Source organism: Coregonus lavaretus, assembly GCF_964263955.1.
Source record: "Coregonus lavaretus genome assembly, chromosome: 19".
Taxonomy (NCBI): domain Eukaryota; kingdom Metazoa; phylum Chordata; class Actinopteri; order Salmoniformes; family Salmonidae; genus Coregonus; species Coregonus lavaretus.
In genome coordinates this window covers 17,880,398-17,903,523 of record NC_140006.1, presented here as the reverse complement: position 1 = coordinate 17,903,523, position 23,126 = coordinate 17,880,398, and the positions used below count along the sequence as shown (strand labels likewise).

Sequence of the window (23,126 nt, the reverse complement as noted above, 5' to 3'; positions counted from 1 at the left end):
CACACACGTTAATACCAGAGTGGGCACACTCGCTATATAACCAACATTATTTTGTGAGAAAACCCTCAGTAGAGTTGAAAATGCGTTGGAAACCCATTTAACTTGTATTCTTTATTCTGTACATGGGAATTCAACCGCAAAATGTATTTTTATGTGCAGTGTGTTATCACGCACAAACTTTTATCTGCAACAAGTCAATTTAATGGAAACACATCTCAAGTGGGAAAAAGTTTTTTTAGAATATACGCATGAAAATCTGTCGCCAATTGGATGGAAACCTAGCTAATGACAGAAACTTTTCTTCTAAAACATATTACACTCTTGAATAATGCAACAATTCACAAGCATGTACAGTATGTGCAGACAATTAAAGGCTTTATTTTCCTGTCTGAAGGCTACACTCATTACATTTGGGCTTCAAGACAAAAGCACAGAGTTGCTATAACAGCAAGTCTTCATCACGTAACATTAACCTATCAAAAATGAACGATTAAAAGTACAGTAGGCCTACCTTACAACATTATAACAAACCAGGCTTCATTTTTATCAATATCATGCAAATCATTACATGTGGTAAAAGCAAATTGCGACTGAAAACGTGGGTATAAGTGAATTCACCCCAAGGAGCCATAGCCATCGATCACAAATATGACATTAGGGAATCCATACTACATTGTTTGGACATCAAAAGGTTTTAAGAAAGTGAGACAAGGCCTGGGACTGTTGAAAGTAAAGTGTGACTTTAGACGGTGGGAGTGTTTTGCACCATGTCACTTGTAGAGAACAGGCTTTGCGTCACACCACCTCTGCACACCACCACTTTATATCATGCCCCAGTCTACCTACCCCTCCAGAATACCACAGCTTTATTCTAATGCATGGGATGGGGACGGGACTCCCTCTATTGTGAATCCCTGGCTTTTTTCTCTCTCTCTCTCCGTATCCAACAACAGCAAAAACAGGAAATAAAATAAGGTGGAGCGCACTGATTGCAATTAGGGCCATTGTCTCCCATTTATATGGTTATTGGGTGGTGCCACTTGAGGGTCTAGCCATGTCGTAGTTCTCACAGTCAGGATGCCAGCTCTCATAGCTGGAGCCGCTGTATCCTCCTCTGGCAACTATCTGCTAACAAGGTACGTCTCACGTGGGTGACAATGCAGTTAGGTGGCTCTGGTTGAAGAGAAGGGAGGGAAGGGCCCATTTCCCCCTCGGTGTTGCTGCAGGGGAATTTCTGTCCATCCTCTGATCTCTCTGTTGTTTGGTTGTTTCATGTTTTGTGCTGGGTTTTCTGGTCCCTTTCAGTCAATGTGAAAAGTGGAAGAATCAAAGTGTGTGGAATGAGTGAGCTTTACTGGTCTGGACTGTAAGTAATCTACTTTCTCTAGCTGCAAACCTGCTCTCGTCTTGAGGGGGCACACACAAGTGAATGTTACGAGACACACAACAGTGCTTTCTTGAATCTTCATGAACTGCAATCATTCCTTCATTAATGTATTGCTGGACCCCCAGGCCTATGAAGAACTTGTGAATGACAGCCTGCTATAAAGTTTGAGGTAGGAGACAAATGAATCCACATGAATAAGAACAGAATGGAATAGGTATCATAGTAGCCTGGCTATATTGTAGCCATTCCTCTCAGAGGGGGGTTGTGTATCAATCGTATTCTTTTATAATGGGGTTAGATAGCACTGAGCCCTGGCCTCTGGTGGTGACATTGTTGTGGGTCTGAAAGAGTATCAGGGGTCCGGTCGGGGCTTCGGGGCTGAGCTGGAGCACTGGTGGGCTCTATTCATCAGATCACCCTCTCTAATCTATCTACCCCCAGATCAGATCAGCGCTCCCTCCTCCAAAAGCTCTCTCTCTCTCTCTCTCTCTCTCTCTCTCTCTCTCTCTCTCTCTCTCTCTTTCTCTCTCTCTCTCTCTCTCTCCCTCTCTCTCTACCTCTCTCTCTCCCTCCCTCACTCAATTCAATTCAAAGGGGCTTTATCTCTCTCTCTCTCCCCCCTCTCTCTCTGCCTCTCTCTCTCCCTCTCACTGCCTCTCTCTTTTTCTCTCTCTCCTGTGAAAAGCCAAGGATAACAACAGCATTGTCCCTCCGCTTGTGGACCTTTCCCAGATTCTAATTGTACCAACTCATCCGGATTTTAATCTCTGGCATTTTAAGCATTGAACTTTATTAATTTGTTTTGTGTTGTCTATAGTCTCCCCCATCAGCAGGAGATGACCATGGATGATACAATGACCTTCAGGCGTATGAAAGGGCATCTCAAGGGATTAGGTCCATTCAGTCTCAATGTACTTTTGTCTGCCTGTTGAGATAGTTATTGTGAAGGACCCACTGAGGCTGGCTGCATTTATCTGTCCAGCCAGTCAGTGCATCGATGCAGTGAGGCATCTTATCCATCTTATCCCCTTTACAAGTGAACAGGTAGTTTGGCAGTTCGCATGCCAATAGGCAGTGTTGTGCAAAGCCTTCAAGGGGTGGTTGGGTGGTGTGGGTAGACATGTCATCTCCATAGTTATCAGGCAATGTTCTCACTGTGACCAGGTAAGATACAGCTGAGGAGGAACAGAGACGTTGTCTACCGTTGTTAGAAACGAGAAATAAAGGTTCACCATAATCGCCACGTTTGCAACTGGTCATTTCACTAAACCCTCTCTGAATGCTTTAAAAAATAACAAGTGACCCTCTCCTATAAACAAAATAATAATTAAAACACAAAGTGGATAGCAGAGAACATGCCTACCGTTTACCCTCACTACTAGGAGAGACCAGAGCACGGCTCTCCAACCCTGTTCCTGGAGAGCTACCGTCCTGTAGGTTTTTACTCCAACCCTAATCTAGCACACCTGATTCTAATAATTAGCTGGTTGATAAGATGAATTAGGTTAGTTACAACTGGGGTTGGAAAGCTCTCCAGGAACAGGTTAGGAGAGCTCTGGACAAGAGTATTAGATATGCAGTTTTAGAAACTGTTATTCTTTCTGTAGGAGTTTAATGGCAAATTAGCCATTTTGGTAGCGCGCAGGGCTGCTTGCCAGAAGGTTGTGGGTTCGCAGACCACCGCAGGTAAGAGTAGGGGTGAAAGATCTCCTTTGCATTGCATGAACCAATTATCGTATTTGTGGGTCAGAGAAAAATACAAATCTATGTCATTTTACATGACTGGAGACCTTAGCAGAATCTTTTTTTAATACCACACAAATTACTGATATGACAGACTTAGAATGGACAGATTGGCCTATGCGTTGATCTTATCATATTTCTCCAATGCCTTCAGAAAGTATTCACACTACTTTACTTTTTCAAAATTTTGTTGTGTTACAGCCTGAATTTAAAATGTATTACATTCAGATTTGTTGTCATTGGCCTACACAACATACCCCATAATGTAAAGGTAAAATTATGTTTTTCAAAATGTTTTACAAATTAACTAAAAATGAAAAGCTGAAATGTCTTGAGGTAATAAGTATTCAACCCCTTTGTTATGGCTAGCCTAAATAAGTTCAGGAGTAAAAATATGCTTAACAAGTCACATGATAAGTTGCATGGACTCACTCTGTGTGCAATAGTAGTGTTTAACATGATTTTTGAATGACTACCTCATCTCTGGACCCCACACATACAATTATCTGTAAGGTCCCTCAGTGGAGCAGTGAATTTCAAACACAGATTCAACCACAAAGACCAGGGAGATTTTCCAGTGCCACACAAAGAAGGGCACGTATTGGTAGATGGGTAAAAAAGATACTGACATTGAATATCCATTTGAGCATGGTGAAGTTATTAATTACACTTTGGATGGTGTATCAATACACCCAGTCACAAAAAAGATACAGGCGTCCTTCCTAACTCAGTTGCCGGAGAGGAAGGAAACCGCTCAGGGATTTCACCATGAAGCCAATGGTGACTTTAAAACAGTTACAGAGTTGAATGGCTGTGATAGGAGAAAACTGAGGATGAATCAACAACATTGTAGTTACTCCACAATACTAACCTAATTGACAGAGTGAAAAGAACGATGGCTGTACAGAATAAAAAATATTCCAAAACATGCATCCTGTTTGCAACAAGGCACTAAAGTAATACTGCAAAAAATAGGCAAAGCAATTAACTTTTTGTCCTGAATACAAAGTGCTATGTTTGGGGCAAATCCAATACAACACATTACTGAGAACCACTCTCCTTATTTTCAAGCATAGTGGTGGCTGCATCATGTTATAGGTATGCTTGTAATCATTAAGGACTGGGGAGTTTTTCCAGGATAAAAAAAGAAACGGAATGGAGGCAAAATCCTAGAGGAAAACCTGCTTCAGTCTGCTTTTCACCAGACACTGGGAGATTAAATCACCTTTCAGCAGCACAATAACTTAAAACACAAGGCCAAATCTACACTGGAGTTTCTTACCAAAGAGACAGTGAAAATGGTTTCTAGCAATGCTCAACAACCAATTTGACAGAGTTTGAAGAATTCTGAAAGAAATAATGGGCAAATATTGTACAATCCAGGTGGGCAACGCTCTTATAGACTTACCCAGAAAGACTCACAGCTGTAATCATTGCCAAAGGTGATTCTAACATGTATTGACTCAGGGGTGTGAATACTTATGGAAATTAGATATGTCTGTATTTCATTTTCAATAAATTTGCAAAAAGTCAAGAGGAATGAATACTTGCTGAAGGCACTGAAAATCAATGTGTCTTGTTTGCAACGAAACTGTCGCTGTTTACAAGTAATTAAATCGGAGATGTCCTGATGAATCTCAGCATCCCACTGGGCACAGACATCAGTTCAACGTCTATTTTTGATTTGCATTTGGTTGAGTTGTCAGCTGATGTGAATTCAACGTGAAATCAACACAAAATATCACCATATCATTGGATTTCTACTAAGCTAACATATACATTTTTTAAAGATGGTCAATCCAAGGATCATTTAGCTATTTGATGATGAATTTTATGACCCCTGTAGGTATACTTTTTTTTTTATATAAAAAAATGATTTGATTAAACATTGAATTTGGCCTTACTGCTCTTAGCCCATAGAAGCACATTTTATAACACATTTATACACGGCAAAACAGATAGTCAAAACATTTATCAAAAGGAAGTATGGTTTCAGGTGTCTGAAATGCATCTGAGAGATACAGGAAAGCATCAGGAACACATTTTTGTGTAACCCGGGTCCCAAAAAATCCTATTCATTTTCATACATTTCTTACTGGCTGTTACCAGGTTACCTTGAGGCGACTCCTGTGAAGCTTGTGGGTGTCGTAGAGCAAAACAGATAAGACTTTTGTGAGAGTCTTAGCTTTATGAGAATAGTTTCTAGTCCAAACCGTTCAGTCAACTACAGACGTTTCCGTGAGAAGACAGATTTTTGGGATGTGTCCCGGTCTGACAAACACAGCTGTCGCCCTGCCACCTTTCACCGCAGATGGGGAAGGCCGACATCGGCGGATGCAGTGGATTGAGATGCAGCCCATTCAAAAAACTGGGTACATGGTGCAAATGATCAATGCTGTTCAAGATTCTGGGCAGATTGTTAAAGCAGTTGTGAAGAGCTCCACAGACCTGCGATCTTGAACATGCATGCTTTCTATGATTACATAAGAAGACATTATAGTTACAATAAACTCAAAATGTGGCAATGGATGTGTTACTCATTTTAAGGTTGAATAAATACTCTTACTTCAGTTTGTAAGATAGCCTTAACTTTAGGCTATTTACTGTATTACAAAAGTAATATTGAACTGTGTTTGGTTGACAACGCAACCAAATGTCAACACGTAGCCATTGCATGCAGTCAAATGACCAATTCGCCCTCTAGTGGCCTCATGGTTGGAATGTTATTAATATGTTTAATAATTTCATAAATAATAAACCTTTTTTATTTATTTTTCTATGCTGAAAATCCAGTGTTTCTATGTCAAACGGTTTTGTTATATTTCAGTATTCTGTGATGCATATAAAGTGTAATATTGGGATACAAACTCAAGATTGAATACATTTAAACTCTATATCTGACATGGTACAGGTGTCTTCATTTTTTTGAGCCAATAACCATGTGTGTGAGGTGTATACTTGTGTTTCAAAGTAGATTTGTTTAAGACTACCAAGTAACACTCTGTGTGACCCTAATTTAGGCCACTGCAGTAATTAAAGGAGATGTACAGTATCTATACTGCATGGATAGTTCCATCTGTGCCACCAGCTTAATCATATTCTTTAACTTGTATTTTTGGTTGAGTTAGAGATGTGAATCCAACATATAATTTGTTAACTTGGATGTCAAGTTAATAGGCTATTTACTGTATTGCAAAAGTGATATTGAATTGTGGTTGGTTGTCAACTTAACCAAATAGCAACATTTGAAGGAGACTATATTCTGCTTTGATAGTTCCATCCATAGAATTAGGAATTAGAATACTAGAGTGGAAAGAAAGGTCTTATGACAGTATCATATTATAAAACTTTTCAAGAAAACAAACATTGAGACATGTATGGTCTTTTTATATAAAGTACCAGTCAAAAGTTTTAGAACACCTACTCATTCAAGAGTTTTTCTATACTTTTACTATTTTCTACATTGTAGAATAATAGTGAAGATATCAAAACTATGAAATAACACATATGGAATCATGTAGTAAGCAAAGAAGTGTTAAACAAATCAAAATATATTTAAGATTTTAGATTCTTCAAATAGCCACCCTTTGCCTTGATGACAGCTTTTCACACTCTTGGCATTCTCTCAACCAGCTTCACCTGGAATGCTTTTCCAAAAGTCTTGAAGGAGTTCCCACATATGCTGAGCAGTTGTTGGCTGCTTGTGGAGACCAGGTCATCTGATGCAGCACTCCATCACTCTCCTTCTTGGTCAAATAGCCCTTACACAGCCTGGAGGTGTGTTGGGTCATTGTCCTGTTGAAAAACAAATGATAGTCCCACTAAGCCCAAACCAGATGGGATGGCGTATCACTGCAGAATGCTGTGGTAGCCATGCTGGTTAAGTGTGCCTTGAATTCTAAATAAATCACAGACAGTGTCACCAGCAAAGCACCCCCACACCATCACAGCTCCTCCTCCATGCTTCACGTTGGGAACCACACATGCAGAGATCATCCGTTCACCTACTCTGGGTCTCAGAAAGACATGGCGGTTGGAACCAAAAATCTCAAATTTGGACTCATCAGACCAAAGGACAGAATTCCACCGGTCTAATGTCCATTGCTTGTGTTTCTTGGCCCAATCAAGTCTCTTCTTCATATTGGTATCCTTTAGTAGTGGTGTATTTGCAGCAATTCCACCATGAAGGCCACTTATGACACTGTGTGTCAAGTCTTACCAATTTTTAAAAAGATTTTCACAAAAGTAATGCACTCGGCCTTTACTAGTATTAGCTGACCGACTGCTTTGCTTTATCTTGGCCAGGTCGCAGTTGTAAATGAGAACTTGTTCTCAACTGGCTTACCTGGTTAAATAAAGGTGAAATACAAAATAAAAAAATTAATATAGACGTTTGTAGCATTTGCAAAAACATTTTTTCAGCATCTCAACTTGGCAAAAAAGGTAGTTGTATAATTAAGAACAGCATCTTGCAGGATTCAATAGTTGGAATTGTAAGAAAAGCCATGAAGAAAAACAATGCACAATACTGTAATTTAGTACGTTGAGACATCAAGTTATTTGTGATGATGTGGCTAAATTGGTAGAGCATGGCGCTTGCAATGCTAGGGTTGTGGGTTCGATTCCCAGGGGGAACCAGTATGTAAATGTGTACACTCACTCCTGTAATTTGCTCTGGATAAGAGCTTCTACTACAATGGAAAAGGAATAAATAGACCAAGGAGACGCGTTCTGTCTCCTAGAGATGAACGTACTTTGGTGCGAAAAGTGAAAATCAATCCCAGAACAACAGCAAAGGACCTTGTGAAGATGCTGGAGGAAACAGGTACAAAAGTATCTATATCCACAGTAAAACGAGTCCTATATCGACATAACCTGAAAGGCCGCTCAGCAAGGAAGAAGCCACTGCTCCAAAACCGCCATAAAAAAGCCAGACAGTTTGCAACTGCACATGGGGACAAAGATCGTACTTTTTGGAGAAATGTCCTCTGGTCTGATGAAACAAAAATGGCCATAATGACCATTGTTATGTTTGGAGGAAAAAGGGGGTTGCTTGCAAGCCGAAGAATACCATCCCAACCGTGGAGCACGGGGGTGGCAGCATCATGCTGTGGGAGTGCTTTGCTGCGGGAGGGACTGGTGCACTTCACAAAATAGATGGCATCATGAGGAAGGAAAATTATGGATATATTGAAGCAACATCTCAAGACATCAGTCAGAAGTTAAAGCTTGGTCACAAATGGGTCTTCCAAATGGACAATGACCCCAAGCATACTTCCAAAGTTGTGAAAAAATGGCTTAAGGACAACAAAGTCAAGGTATTGGAGTGGCCATCACAAGCCCTGACCTAAATCCTACAGAAAATGTGTGTGCTGAACTGAAAAAGCGTGTGCGAGCAAGGAGGCCTACAAACCTGACTCAGTTACACCAGCTCTGTCTGGAGGAATGGGTCAAAATTCACCCAACTTATTGTTGGAAGCTTGTGGAAGGCTACCTGAAACGTTTGACCCAAGTTAAACAATTTAAAGGCAATGCTACCAAATACTAATTGAGTGTATGTAAACTTCTGAACCACTGGAAATGTGATGAAAGAAATAAAAGCTGAAATAAATCATTCTCTCTACTATTATTCTGTCTTTTCACATTCTTAAAATAAAGTGGTGATCCTAACTGACCTAAAACAGGGAATCTTTACTAGGATTAAATGTCAGGAATTGTGAAAAACTGAGTTTAAATGTATTTGGCTAAGGTGTATGTAAACTTCCGACTTCAACTGTATATTAAGCAAGTATTTTTATATTCCACAAGTATTATTAGATAAACTTTTTTGTACAGATAATTGTCAGACTCAAGTTACAAATGCTGGTAAATACTCAAATACATTTAGTTAACATTTTTTCACAAAAGTAGTGCACTGGGTCTTTACTAGTCCAGTATTAGCGGACTGATAAAGATGTCTTCAGCTCTGGCAATTTTTTTGTAGTTGCATAAAATGTATCAATCTTGTCCTCTCTCCACACTTTGGAATTTTTACTGTATCTCTATGCTCAATGCTGTAATATAGTGAATGAAAAAACAGTATTCTGGAGACCTGTCTGGTTGTTTTTGTAATGCCAGCTGCATCCATCCTCCACATGGTAAGATGGTTTTAGAGCGAGAAAGGAAATATTGTGATCTCGCCTGAAGAAGGAATACAGTTTACGGGCCAGATAATTTTTTTGATTATTCTCTCTGTTTTTATAGTTTTCATCAGTCAAGCATGATTTCACAACTACGTGAATCAACATCATTTTTAGGAATGGGGTGGTAACTGGACTGCCTTCAATGTTCTTACCTGTGATGTACTGTAGTTACCTTTATCTACAGTGAGGACTATATAATCTCTAGAACTACACTGAACAATCTATAAACGCAACATGCAACAATTTCAAAGATTTTACTGAGTTGCAGTTCATGTAAGGAAATCAGTCAATTGAAATAAATACATTTATGGATTTCACGACTGGGAATACAGATATGCATCTTTAAAAAAACGTAGGGGCATGGATCAGAAAACCAGTCAGTATCTGTTGTGACCACCATTTGCCTCATGCAGCGCGACACATCTCCTTTTCATAGAGTTGATCAGGCTGTTTGTTGATTATGGTCTGCGGAATGTTGTCCCATTCCTCTTCAATGGCTGTGCAAAGTTGCTGGATATTGACGGGAATTGGAACACGCTGTCGTAAACGGCAATCCAGAGCATCCCAAACATGATCAATGGGTGACATGTCTGCTGAGTATGCAGGCCATGGAATAACTGGGACATTTTCAGCTTCAGGAATTGTGTACAGGTCCTTGCGACATGGGGCCGTGCATTATCATGCTGAAACATGAGGTGATGGCGGCAGATGAATGACACGACAATGGGCCTCAGGATCTCATCACAGTATCTCTTTGATTTCAAATTGCCATCGATAAAATGCAATTGTGTTCATTGTCCGTATGTTATGTCTGCCCATACCATAACCCCACCGCCACCATGGGGAACTCTGTTCACAATGTTGACCTCAGCAAACCGCTCACCCACACGACGCCATACACGCTATCTGCTATCTGCTCGGTACGGTTGAAACCGGGATTCATCTATGAAGAGCACACTTCTCCAGCATGCGGTGGCTATTGAAGGTGAGCATTTGCCCACTGAAGTCGGTTACGACGCCGAACTACAGTCAGGTCAAGACCCTGGTGAGGACGACGAGCACACAGATGAGCATCCTTGAGACGGTTTCTGACAGTTTGTGCAGATGTTCTTTGGTTGTGCAAACCCACAGATTCATCAGCTGTCTGGGTGGCTGGTCTCAGACAATGGAGGTCCTGGGCTGGCGTGGTTACACGTGGTCTGCAGTTGAGAGGTCGGTTGGACGTACTACCAAATTAACATTAAATTATCTGGCAACAGCTCTGGTGGACATTCCTGCAGTCAGCATGCCAATTGCACGCTCCCTCAAAACTAGAGACATCTGTGGCATTGTGTTGTGTGACAAAACTACACATTTTAGAGTGGTCTTTTATTGTCCCCAGCACAAGGTGCACCTGTGTAATGATTGTGCTGTTTATTCAGCTTATTGATATGCCACACCTGTCAGGTGGATGGATTATCTTGGCAAAGGAGAAATGCTCACTAACAGGGATGTAAACAAATTTGTGCAACATTTGAGAGAAATAAGCTTTTTGTGCATATGGAACATTTCTGGGATCTTTTATTTCAGCTCATGAAACATGGGACCAACACTTTACATATACATACACTACCAGTCAAAAGTTTTACAACACATACTCATTCAAAGGTTTTTCTTTATTTGTACTATTTTCTACATTGTAGAATAATAGTGAAGACATCGAAACTATGAAATAACACACGTGGAATCATGTAGTAACCAAAAAAGTGTTAAACAAATCAAAATATGTTACATATTTGAGATTGTTCAAATAGCCACCCTTTGCCTTTATGACAGTTTTGCACACTCTTGGCATCCTCTCAACCAGCTTTATGAGGTAGTCACCTGGAATGCATTTCAATTAACATGTGTGCCTTCTTAAAAGTTAATTTGTGGTATTTCTTTCATTCTTAATGCATTTGAGCCAATCAGTTGTGTTGTGAAAAAGGTAGGGGGGTATACAGAAGATAGACGTATTTGGTAAAAGACCAAGTCCATATTATGGCAAGAACAGCTCAAATAAGCAAAGAGAAACGACAGTCCATCATTACTTAAAACATAAAGGTCAGTCAATACGGAACATTTCCAGAACTTTGAACGTTTCTTCAAGTGTATTCGCAAAAACCATCAAGTGCTATGATGAAACTGGTTTTTATGAGGACCGCTACAGGAATGGAAGACCCAGAGTTACCTCTGCTGCAGAGGATAAGTTCATTAGAGTTACCAGCCTTAGAAATTGCAGCCCAAATAAATGCTTCACATAGTTCAAGTAACAGACACATCTCAACATCAACTGTTCAGAGAAAACTGTGTGAATCAGGCCTTCATGGTCGAATTGCTGCAAAGAAACCACTACTAAAGGACACCAATAAGAAGAAGAGACTTGCTTGGGCCAAGAAACACGAGCAATTTGTCCTTCGGTCTGGAGTCCAAATTGGAGATTTTTGGTTCCAACCGCCATGTCTTTGTGAGACGCGGTGTGGGTGAACGGATGATCTCCGCATGTGTATTTCCCACCGTAAAGCATGGAGGAGGAGGTTTGATGGTGTGGGGGTGCTTTGCTGGTGACACTGTCTGTGATTTATTTAGAATTCAAGGCACACTTAACCAGCATGGCTACCACAGCATTCTGCAGCGATACGCCATCCCATCTGGTTTGGGCTTAGTGGGACTGTCATTTGTTTTTCAACAGGACAATGACCCAACACACCTCCAGGCTGTGTAAGGGCTATTTGACCAAGAAGGAGAGTGATGGAGTACTGCATCAGATGACCTGGCCTCCACAATCTCCCGACCTCAACCAAATTGAGATGGTTTGGGATGAGTCGGACCACAGAATGAAGGAAAAGCAGCCAACAAGTGCTCAGCATTTGAGGGAACTCCTACAAGACTGTTGGAAAAGCATTCCAGGTGAAGCTGGTTGACAGAATGCCAAGAGGTTGCAAAGCTGTCATCAAGGCAAAGAGTGGCTACTTTGAAGAATCTCAAATATAAAGTATATTTAGATTTTTTAACACTTCTTTTTGGTTACTACATGATTCCATATGTGTTATTTCATAGTTTTGATGTCTTCACTATTATTCTCCAATGTCGAAAATAGTACAAATGAAGAAAAACCCTTGAATGGGTAGGTGTTCTAAAACTTTTGACCGGTAGTGTATATTTTTCTTCAGTGTAAACACGTTTGTGGTTGATGGAAAGAGGATGGTGACATGGAAGTACCCCACACTGTTACCTATCGTTCTAAATGGACATTTGTATCCTAAGAGTCTAGGCCTATATAGAAAAAAATGCATTTAAAGTGACTCCATGTTTGTAGTTTTTATGTTGTTTTATTATGTTATTATAAAGTTAACATCTATCAATCTAGTACAGACAATAGGACAAACAGTGTCCTGTGTACAATCAGTTTTAAAACAGACATTGAGGTAAAACTGTTACAGTGCTACAAGTAAAAACACTGTCTCGAAAAATGATTTTATCTGCAAATATATACTCTTACTTACTAATATATACATTTACGGTAAAATAAATAATCATAAAAAAACATCAGACTTTAGAAATCCATAAAAACACAAAAACTAATTTGTACAAAACTTTGGATTTAAAGACCATAACAAAACGTTTAGAACATCAGCAAATTGTTTACACAGACAGAGAGACAGACAGACAAACAAAACATGAAATGAAATATAAATGCAGAAAAGCACATATTGTATCGACAATGGTTGCTCAGTAGTTTATCATAGTCAAAAAGTAATATAATGTGAAACATGATAGGGTCATTCTGGGGCTGGTCTTTCATTTATACAGTATATTGGCAGTCAATGTATGAGGAATGTATTTTAAGTCTATGGAAGTCTATGGAAGGTGGACATGGTGAGCGCTTCACATGCCTGAGACAGAAAATATATAGTTTACGATTTCATTAACAATCAACCTTAACTATTTCTCAAGAGCTTCTGGAACCAGCAAAACTATTGCTGAAGTTCTTTGCTCCTTATGGTATTCATAACTTTTGATTCAAGGTTCAGTAGTGTCATTTTTGTTCTACAAAAGGTATGAATATTATTTTGCATTTGATCTCACATAATATAGGTGTACTGATATACATATTTGTCCAAGCAATCAGTAGTTCATCTAAGCTAATGCTCTACATAATTGTGAATCCACAGTTGGACCAGTCAATACATGATTCCCCAACCAAAACAAAGAATAGCAAACAATACTTATCAAAATATGTCTATTTGGTTAATGTACATACATGTCTATGCTGTCTATATGCAAAATGAATTAGTAGAAAACTTCACATTGTTGTTCAAACTAAATCTAAACTCTTTCTTTCATAGAAAGAATAATAACATACATACACATACAGTTCCTTCGGAAAGAATTCACACCCCTTGACTTTTTCCACATTTTGTTGTGTTACAGCCTGAATTAAAAATGTATTAAATAGAGATTTTATTTGTCACTGGCCTACACGCAATACCACATTATGTCAAAGTGGAATAAAGTTTTCCAAAACTTTTACCAATTCATTAAAAATGAAAAGCTGAAATGTATTGTGCCAATGAGTGTTCAACCCCTTAGTGAAGCATGGTGAAGTTATTAATTACACTTTGGATGGTGTATCAATACACCCAGTTACTACAAAGATACAGGCGTCCTTCCTAACTCAGTTGCCGGAGAGGAAAGAAACCACTCAGGAATTTCACCATGAGGCCAGTGGTGACTTTAAAAACAGTTACAGAGTTTAATGGCTGTGATAGGAGAAAACTGAGGATGGATCAACAACATTGTAGTTACTCCACAATGCTAACCTAATTGACAAAGTGAAAAGAAGGATGCCTGTACAGAATAAAAATATTACAAAACATGCGTCCTGTTTGCAACAAGGCACTAAAGTAAAACTGCAAAAAATAGGCAACGCAATTCACTTTTTGTCCTGAATACAAAGTGTTATGTTTGGGGCAAATCCAACACAACACATTACTGAGTACCACTCTTCATATTTTCAAGCATAGTTGTTGCTAAAAAGCCACAGTAATCCTTACAAAAAGTAGCTGTTTGATGTTTCACCGTAACATTTTGGAATGTTCATTAAAATCGTTCAACTGAAATTGTTACTCTGGCACATGTTCCCTGCAAACAGAAGCCTTGTTGAACTCGCCTTTGATTCAGTCTGCTTTCCAACAGACACTGGGAGATTAATTCACCTTTCAGTAGGACAATAACCTAAAACACAAGGCCAAATCTACATTGGAGTTGCTTACCAATAAATGTCCCTCAGTGGACGAGTTACAGTTTTGACTTAAATCTGCTTGTAAATCTATGCCAACACTTGAAAATGTTTGTTTCTAGCAATGATCAACATTCAATTTGACAGAGCTTGAAGAATTATGAAAAACATAATGGGCAAATATTGTACAATCCAGCTCTTAGAGACATACCCAGAAAGACTCACAGCTGTAATCGCTGCCAACGGTGATTCTAACATGTATTGACTCAGGGGTGTGAATACTTATGGAAATGAGATATTGCTGTATTTCATTTTCAATAAATTTGCTAAATTTTTAAAATATATTTTTTACTTTGTCATTATGGGGTATTGTGTGTAGATGGGTGAGAAAAAAAATATTTAATCAATTTTGAATTCAGGCTGTAACACAACAAAATGTGGAATAAGTCAAGAGGTATGAATACTTTCTGAAGGCACTGTACATACATACATACATGTCTATAATTAGCAGCATACAAAGGGGAAAGTCTTGATAGTTTCAGTGATGCTGCTGTTTGTAAGGTTGGAGGAGAACGAATAAGCCAGGAATCAGAATCAGATACACAGGTTTTGGTCATTGTTTTACAGCAACTGCAGCTGGGATACCACTTGCCATCAGATTGCTGTTCATGACATACAAAGTATACTCTGAGGAGCATTTCAGATTGCAGTAAGTAATAGCTTACAGATAGGAAACAGTAAAATAGCATACGTGCATTCATGGGCATAACGAAAACAGAGTTATTCTAGTGGGCAAGTCCCTTTCACAAACTCATTCTCAAACACTAAATAGCATGGGTTTGTCTGCACCGGGTCACGTAGTGATACACACGCTGTGTTTCGGTGAACGTTACTAACACTGATAAAAAGGAGGAGAATAAGCTTCATACTCTTCAACTAGACACAAGTGCTGAACTTTCAAACTCACTTTAGACTGACCACCTCATGCTCCTCCAGCTGAAAGTAATTTGTCTTTGGGCTAAACTTTGTTTTATCATCGGTCGTACTGTGGCCAAACCTCTTGGCAACTTTCTTCAAAGAGCTTCCAGTTGTAGCAAGGTTCCGATGAGACATTGATAGTACATTGTATAGGGATAAACGTCAATGCTTTCTCAATATTCTTAATTTCAAACCTGTTGTTTGGTTGATTTGTGCTCATATGCTTTTTGAGATCAGAATAATCCCAATTAATACAACAGATAAAAAAGCCAGAGGATTTGAGAATACATTAAATTTAAAAACGACATTCACTCAGGTACAATTGCATTCTAACCCCAACATTAGTAACAGGTTAACACTACATCTATATTTAACATAAAAAATCCCATTCACTCAGTCGAAAAGTTAGTTACCACTTATATACCACAAATGTTGAGTAGAATGTGTGCTTTTGAGTGTATCAGTAGCTAGGTTTCCATCCAATTGGCGACAGATTTTCATGCGAATATTCTAAAATATGCATGAATAAAATATGCACATTTTCCCACCAGAGATGTGTTTCCATCAAATTGAGTTATTGCAGATAAAAGTATGCAGTTAAATGGGTTTCCATCGCATTTTCATCTCTACTGATGGTTTTGTAACAAAACAAAAATCCTTATATATTGAATGTGCCCACTCTGGTATTGGCAAGTGCGATCTAGCCAACAGCTCACAGATACAATGTGGGTATAGCCTACATGATGAGATTATTATGGACAAAAGGGCAAGATTATTTTTATTTGTTAAACAGTAGCCAAGCATCGATCATCATGTCACCAGAATAAGACGCTTGATATTTATTAAAAAAGGAGCATCAAGCTCATCACCGTGCAATTTCACCCCCCCGTGAAGTTCATCATAACTTATTTCATCTGTAGTCTAATAAATGGCATGCTTTTCCAAGTCGTGGTGTGAGGACCACACAACATGTCATCGCGTGGCTCCAACTTAACTTCAATATGATGGTTATCATATCTACATTTGCGCATAAAAGCGTTTCCACTGCCATTTATTGCATTATTAATTTGACCAACACAAAAAGTTCCCACCTTGTCTAGCGTATTTTGTTTTGTCGACATTTGGAAAGTTTACTTGCAAATTTGCTGTTTCCATCAGGCCTTTCATTTAAAAAAAATATCCGACGTGAACTTTACGTGCATAAAAAGGTTGGATGGAAACCTGGTTATGTTAACACAAAGTCGAGAACATAGCTTAGAAATTGTGTTATTTTTTGTAGATATATAAACTCATATGCATTTAATTTAAAAAAGAACACCATGAGGGTGGAGAGCAGAGAGTACCACAGAATATTTTGAAAAATATTGTTGTCACTATCTGGGCAAGCGGCAAAGCCGTAAACCCCTCCAATTTCTACAATTTATCTTCTTCAAGTCTGATTTTAAACCTAACCCTAACCTTAGCCATGCTGCTAACCGTATGCCTAACCCTAACCTTGAATTAAGATAAAAAAGATACATTTTGTTTTCATACATTTTTACGATATAGCCAATTTTTACTTTGCTGCTGGCCTATCTAGTGGGAATAGAAAAATATGACATGTTCATCATAGATTGTATGGTGTCCCAAAGGTTTAGACAGTGCTGTTCTGCTCTACATGAAGGTGACGACACAGAGTATACAGATAATTCACCAATATGGTGCTTGTCAACAGCACAGTTTATATAGCCTGTATAAAACCTACAGTTCTCTTTTCTAGTGTCAGGAAACCAATGCCTTGAAACACCTTTCTGGAAACCACTGGAAGTCACTCCTTGGCTACACTCAGCCCACTCTGTAATGGTCTCCTCTTTTGCCTCTATTGATGAGATGGTGTTCATCAACATCATTATCAACATAATCATGTTGTTTGTCTGAATGGAGCCTCCATGGGTCCACCTCTGTATTCTAGAACTACCTCAGCATTCTAAGACAGAGGCTGACTCCACAGCATCACATGACAGGCGGCTATAGTTTTTGCCTATTAGCTGAGTCAGTTAATGCTTGATCAAAGTCAAATCAAAGCCTCTCAAGTTCTCTGAGCCTGACTTGTACAGTAGCTTCTTGTTTTATACGTTGAAGTCTTAAAAAAAGAAAAATTGGGGGTGAGGTGCAGAAAGTGATGCCAGAGGCCCTATCTATTTGCAGGTGTGAACATCGTAGACTCGAACACACTCCTGGCAGCTGACGTAGCAGCACCAGTGGAAGATACAGTGGCACTTCTCCTTTCGTTTCTCCGTCTGGGTGTTGTGTCCCCGGCCACAGCATAGCAAGTCGCAGCCGTCAATGCCGTGCGACGTCAAGTTACAGGAGCGATCGCGTGTCCCGAACGAGCCTGTTTCTGGGTTGGGCTCGCAGAAGTTGGGTGAGCTCTCGTAGTAGACCAGGTCTCGCTCCGTGGGCGGTTTGAAGAAGTTGTACTTGCTTCTCAACGTCTCCACCCAGCCACGGGACTCCTTGTGCTTCTCCACCACCATCTCTGAAGCGCTGTCATACTTGTCCTTCATATAGTCTCCGATCACTCTGAAGTCAGGCTGGGACCACCAGCACGTCTTCACCTCACAGCTGCCGGACAGGCCGTGGCACTTACACTTCAGGAACATGTTGTCATTCAGAGACTGAGGGAGAGATAGACGCAGGGATGCAATTAGTTTAATGAATGTCAAGTCAAGTCTTACTAACACTTGGGGATCTTTATGAATGGTTTATCCATAAGGATGATATTATCAGTGATGCAGAGAGAGAGAGAAAATGTCTCACTGTTCGTCCCGCCTCGTTGTTGTGGCGGTTCATGGCGGAGCGCGCATCGGGCCGGTTCTCACGGGCGTCTGCAAACTCCCGGGACACCATGCTGCCGAACTCCACGTCCTCGCTGCAGCCACCCCACTTCCAGCCCTCACCGGGCGGGCCCTTGTGGCGCGTGTCACAACCACAGATGGTGGCCGAACCCTCCGCACAGGACCGGGTCACTGCGAACGCCACACCAGCTGATGCGATGGCATGAACAAATGCTGACTCACGCGTGGCTGTAAAGAGAGGGAGAGGTAGATGTCAGATTTGTATATGTATCGTATGGGGATGGGTGCATTCTTACAGACGTCAACAACCACATACGTTTTTACGCAACACATTGCTTGTAAGCAGCTCAGTTCTTATGTGAAGGATCTCTGTTTGTGAATGAGGATAGTTCATACAGATGTAGGAACTTAATTTGATCACTCTTTTGTTGCTGCGAATTTTCCCGCAGAGCAGGAAATGCAAACTTGTAATGTATTTGAGGTTTTAAAAGTATTCTAAAGTTTGTAATTTCCACTTTGAAATTTCAGACTTGATTTGCCCTAACGAGAAATGTATCAACCTCTACAAACATGTCCATTAATTATAATCTACATAATAATCCACATTTCCTGTTGCTGAAGGATTATTTTCCTGCTGTAGCAAACCGGCTCAAATTAAAGATCCTACATCTATATGGTTTACATACAGGTCCATACATCTGAAACCATGGCAGTGCAGATAATGATAAATTGTTAATAATAACTTTGCTGGAATGTACCCATTAATGTATCTCAAAAAGCACGTAGCAATTCAGGTCAGTGTCTACAGAACGATGATGTTGGCACCTGCTACTTTTCTGTGCTGTCCTGTATAATAATATATAAAACTGTAAATGTCACACATCAACCCTACCAAAGCAGACATTCCATTTACGTGATCATTCGGCCATGATTTGATTGTGAAACAATGCTCCACACATATCAAGCTCCGATCCACACACGTTCTATAGACAGTGTCACAGACATCTGTAATGGATGACTATGTTGACTGGCATGCCAATACAGTTCCATCCAATACAATCGGATCTGCTTGAGCAATCAAGGACAGTCATCTATCTTGGGTGTGTGTGCGTGTAGGAGAGGGAGGGAGAGAGCAAGGGATAGAGGGAGAGAGGTCTCTGTCTGTCTGACATAGTTTACTGATGACTCATCATCAGGAACTTCCAGGGAGATGAGAGGAAGAGACAGGTGTGACAGGACTATAATTAACAGACTCAATTAAGCTTTTGAAAGGTTAGGAAAATGGCCTCACACTATAAGACTAAGCTGAGACACAACAGTGAGAGAGAGAGAGAGAGAGAAGAGAGAGGGAAGGTTCAGGGATGTGTCGTACATGTCAAGGAAACTATAAGCATTTAATATGAGGTGCAATATTTCACAGAGGTCTCGTTGACGTTCCACAGTCCCTGCTTTTTACAGGATCCTTTATCCCTGGATATATGTGCTTAGGTCTTGTATGGTCTTGCACAATGACAAGAACAGAGAGACAGATAGGGAGAGAGGGTAGAAGAAGGGGAAGAGAGCGAGAGAAACAGGGAGAAGGAGAGCAAAAGGATGACGGAAGGGAAAAAGAGAGAAAGAGTGAGAGAGTTGGACAAGAAGAGGAAAAAAGAGGGAGAAAGAGGGAGGGAGTTGGAGAGGGAGAGAAAGAGAAAGAGTGAACAAATTGGGAGGGGTAGAGCGAGAGAGAGATAAGTAAATGACTAGGGGGAGTAGGTACTGTGTGAGCTCCTCCCAGGCTGCAGGTTTCAACCAGTTTGAGGAATAAGGGACATTAAGAACAATGATGCAACAGAGGTTTACTGGCATCCATTCTCCATCACACCCTCCCTTAGCAGGACTTTACCAAGAACTATTATGGTTCACTCTGGGATGTTGCATCTCAGCATTGAAACTAAAGGCTTCGGTTCGGCTGGCGCCTAGCCGAACTCAGCTAGGCGAACCGAATGAGTGTGCTCGCATACTCCCTTAAAAGACCTTCGCTTGAAAAACAAGATTTTATTTTTTTCAATTGAAAAAAGCGGCAATAGTACTTTGTCCATTTTGAGACGCCGTAGCCAGTATACACTTCCTCAAAATAGTCAGAATTAATCTTAGATAAGTCAAGAAATCTGTGATTAATTTTGACGTTTTTGCCCAGGAGATCTTAGTCGCTCAATTTTACATTTAACTAAGATGTTAGGTGCAGTATTTCCCAAGTGAACAAATGTGCATGAAAATGAGTGGTCTATCATTGAATGACAATAAACACTTAATTGAAGAATCCCTACTGTTGTCCAATGACTGATGAAGGTGAGTAGACTTTGGCTACCGAACTTCGGCTTGCCTCAAGTATTTTTTGGTATAAACGAACAGCAGAAGACAAAAAACTTGCCGAATACCAAAACAAACAAAAACGTCACCAAAATGTCATCATAATATATGCACAAACTGTTCAGAACTGTTTCGGATGGGAAGGTCTAGTATAGTATAACAGTCTAGTATAGATTAGTTGAACATCTATAGTCCAGTTGACATGTTACTGAGAGTTTATTGAGTATCTATAGATGGATTATCCAAAGAAGTGTTACCCAGCCTTATCCCCAGTATCTCTCATATCCTTTGCTGCTCCTTGCTCATAATGTTTTGAAATTGTGTGACATACACTACCGTTCAAAGGTTTTGGGTCACTTAGAAATGTCCCTTGTTTTCCATGAAAACATACATGAAATGAGTTTGAATAGGAAATATAGTAAAAATGCATAGGAAATGTAGTCATTGACAAGGTTAGAAATAATGATTTTTAATTGAAATAATAATTGTGCCTTCAAACTTTGCTTTCGTCAAAGAATCCTCCATTTGCAGCAATTACAGCCTTGCAGACTTTTGGCATTCTAGTTGTCAATTTGTTGAGGTAATCTGAAGAGATTTCACCCCATGCTTCCTGAAGCACCTCCCACAAGTTGGATTGGCTTGATGGGCACTTCTTACGTACCATATGGTCAAGCTGCTCCCACAACAGCTCAATAGGGTTGAGATCCGGTGACTGTGCTGGCCACTCCATTATAGACAGAATACCAGCAGACTGCTTCTTCCCTAAATAGTTCTTACATAGTTTGGAGCTGTGCTTTGGGTCATTGTCCTGTTAATCTTTTCTTTTCATTGGCCAGTCTGAGATATGGCTTTTTCTTTGCAACTCTGCCTAGAAGGTCAGCATCCCGGAGTCGCCTCTTCACTGTTGACGTTGAGACTGGTGTTTTGTGGGTACTATTTAATGAAGCTGCCAGTTGAGGACCTGTGAGGCGTCTGTTTCTCAAACTAGACACTCTAATGTATTTGTCCTCTTGCTCAGTTGTGCACTGGGGTCTCCCACTCCTCTTTCTATTCTGGTTAGAGCCAGTTTGCACTGTTCTGTGAAGGGAGTAGTACACAGCGTTGTACGAGATCTTCAGTTTCTTGGCAATATCTCGCATGGAATAGCCTTCCTTTCTCAGAACAAGAATAGACTGATGAGTTTCAGAAGAAAGTTATTTGTTTCTGGCCATTTTCAGCCTGTAATCGAACCCACAATTGCTGATGCTCCAGATACTCAACTAGTCTCAAGAAGGCCAGTTGTATTGCTTATTTAATCAGCACAACAGTTTTCAGCTGTGCTAACATAATTGCAAAAGGGTTTTCTAATGATCAATTAGCCTTTTAAAATGATAAACTTGGATTAGCAAACACAACGTGCCATTAGAACACAGGACTGATGGTTGCTGATAATGGGCCTCTGTACGCTTATGTAGATATTCCATTAAAAATCAGCCGTTTCCAGCTACAATTTATAACATTAACAATGTCTACACTGTATTTTCGATCAATTTGATGTTATTTTAATGGACAAAAAAATTGCTTTTCTTTCGAAAACAAGGACATTTCTAAGTGACCCCAAACTTTTGAACGGTACTGTATATACAGCAGATATGGAAAGCATAATAAAAACAGAACAAAGGGCAAATCTATTTGGTTGAACCCCATCAGAAAATGTCTTCCTTTGAAACATACAGATAGAACTTTACAAATGACAGCACATTTAATGTTGACTGTCTCCTTATTCCATGACCCTGAAGCAGTCTCTATGCGGTGGTTGGTAGTTGGAGGTATGAATGGTCTAAAGCTTGGGAGGGTGTCTTTTCTATTTCAATTTAAAACCACTGAGTCGCCCACTTTTATTATCAGGAAGCCAATAAACCATGGGTCAAACCCTTACGGCTTACTGACAATGATGCCACAGAGCAAAGAAAGGGGGAGAGAGGAGGGAGAAATGGAGGGATGAGACCAAAAGAAAGGAAAATAAGATTATCTGGGGACAAGATGAGAAAGAGAAGGCGAGACAGAGAAAAAATAACTAGGTCCTGACATCTAGGGGTGGGTGGTGGGTGGTGGGTGGGACAGACCAGGGCTTACCTGGAACAGAATGTGTCCGGGGGTGCCTAGTCTAAGTGGACTGATTACTTGTGACCCCCCCCTACCATACTTTGCCGGACCCTGGCATGGCAAGTGGTCCCAACGACCTGCTGGGGGGCTGAATCCCCTATTGTGCTGCCACTGTCACGCCGCGTTAGCCCCACAATGGCCCCAGATATTTTATATGAAATCTGCCCTAGCCAGTGATTAGTGGAGACCAAGTTAAGTCATAGCAACAGAGAACTATGCGTTGGCCAGACCCCGCATGTCGG

The 23,126-nt window shown here is 40.2% G+C and overlaps 1 protein-coding gene across 1 annotated transcript in view; it reads right to left on the bottom strand.

Moving 5' to 3' along the window:
• Window positions 1-17,727: 17,727 nt before the first annotated feature.
• Window positions 17,728-23,126, bottom strand: part of wnt3a (wingless-type MMTV integration site family, member 3A) — a gene marked incomplete at both ends in the record, with an annotated part of 30,108 nt that continues 24,709 nt past the window's right edge. The window contains 2 exons of the mRNA XM_084182737.1: window positions 17,728-18,207; window positions 18,350-18,615. Coding sequence (XP_084038863.1) covers window positions 17,728-18,207; window positions 18,350-18,615 — 746 coding nt within the window. The remainder of the gene's footprint in view (window positions 18,208-18,349; window positions 18,616-23,126) is intronic.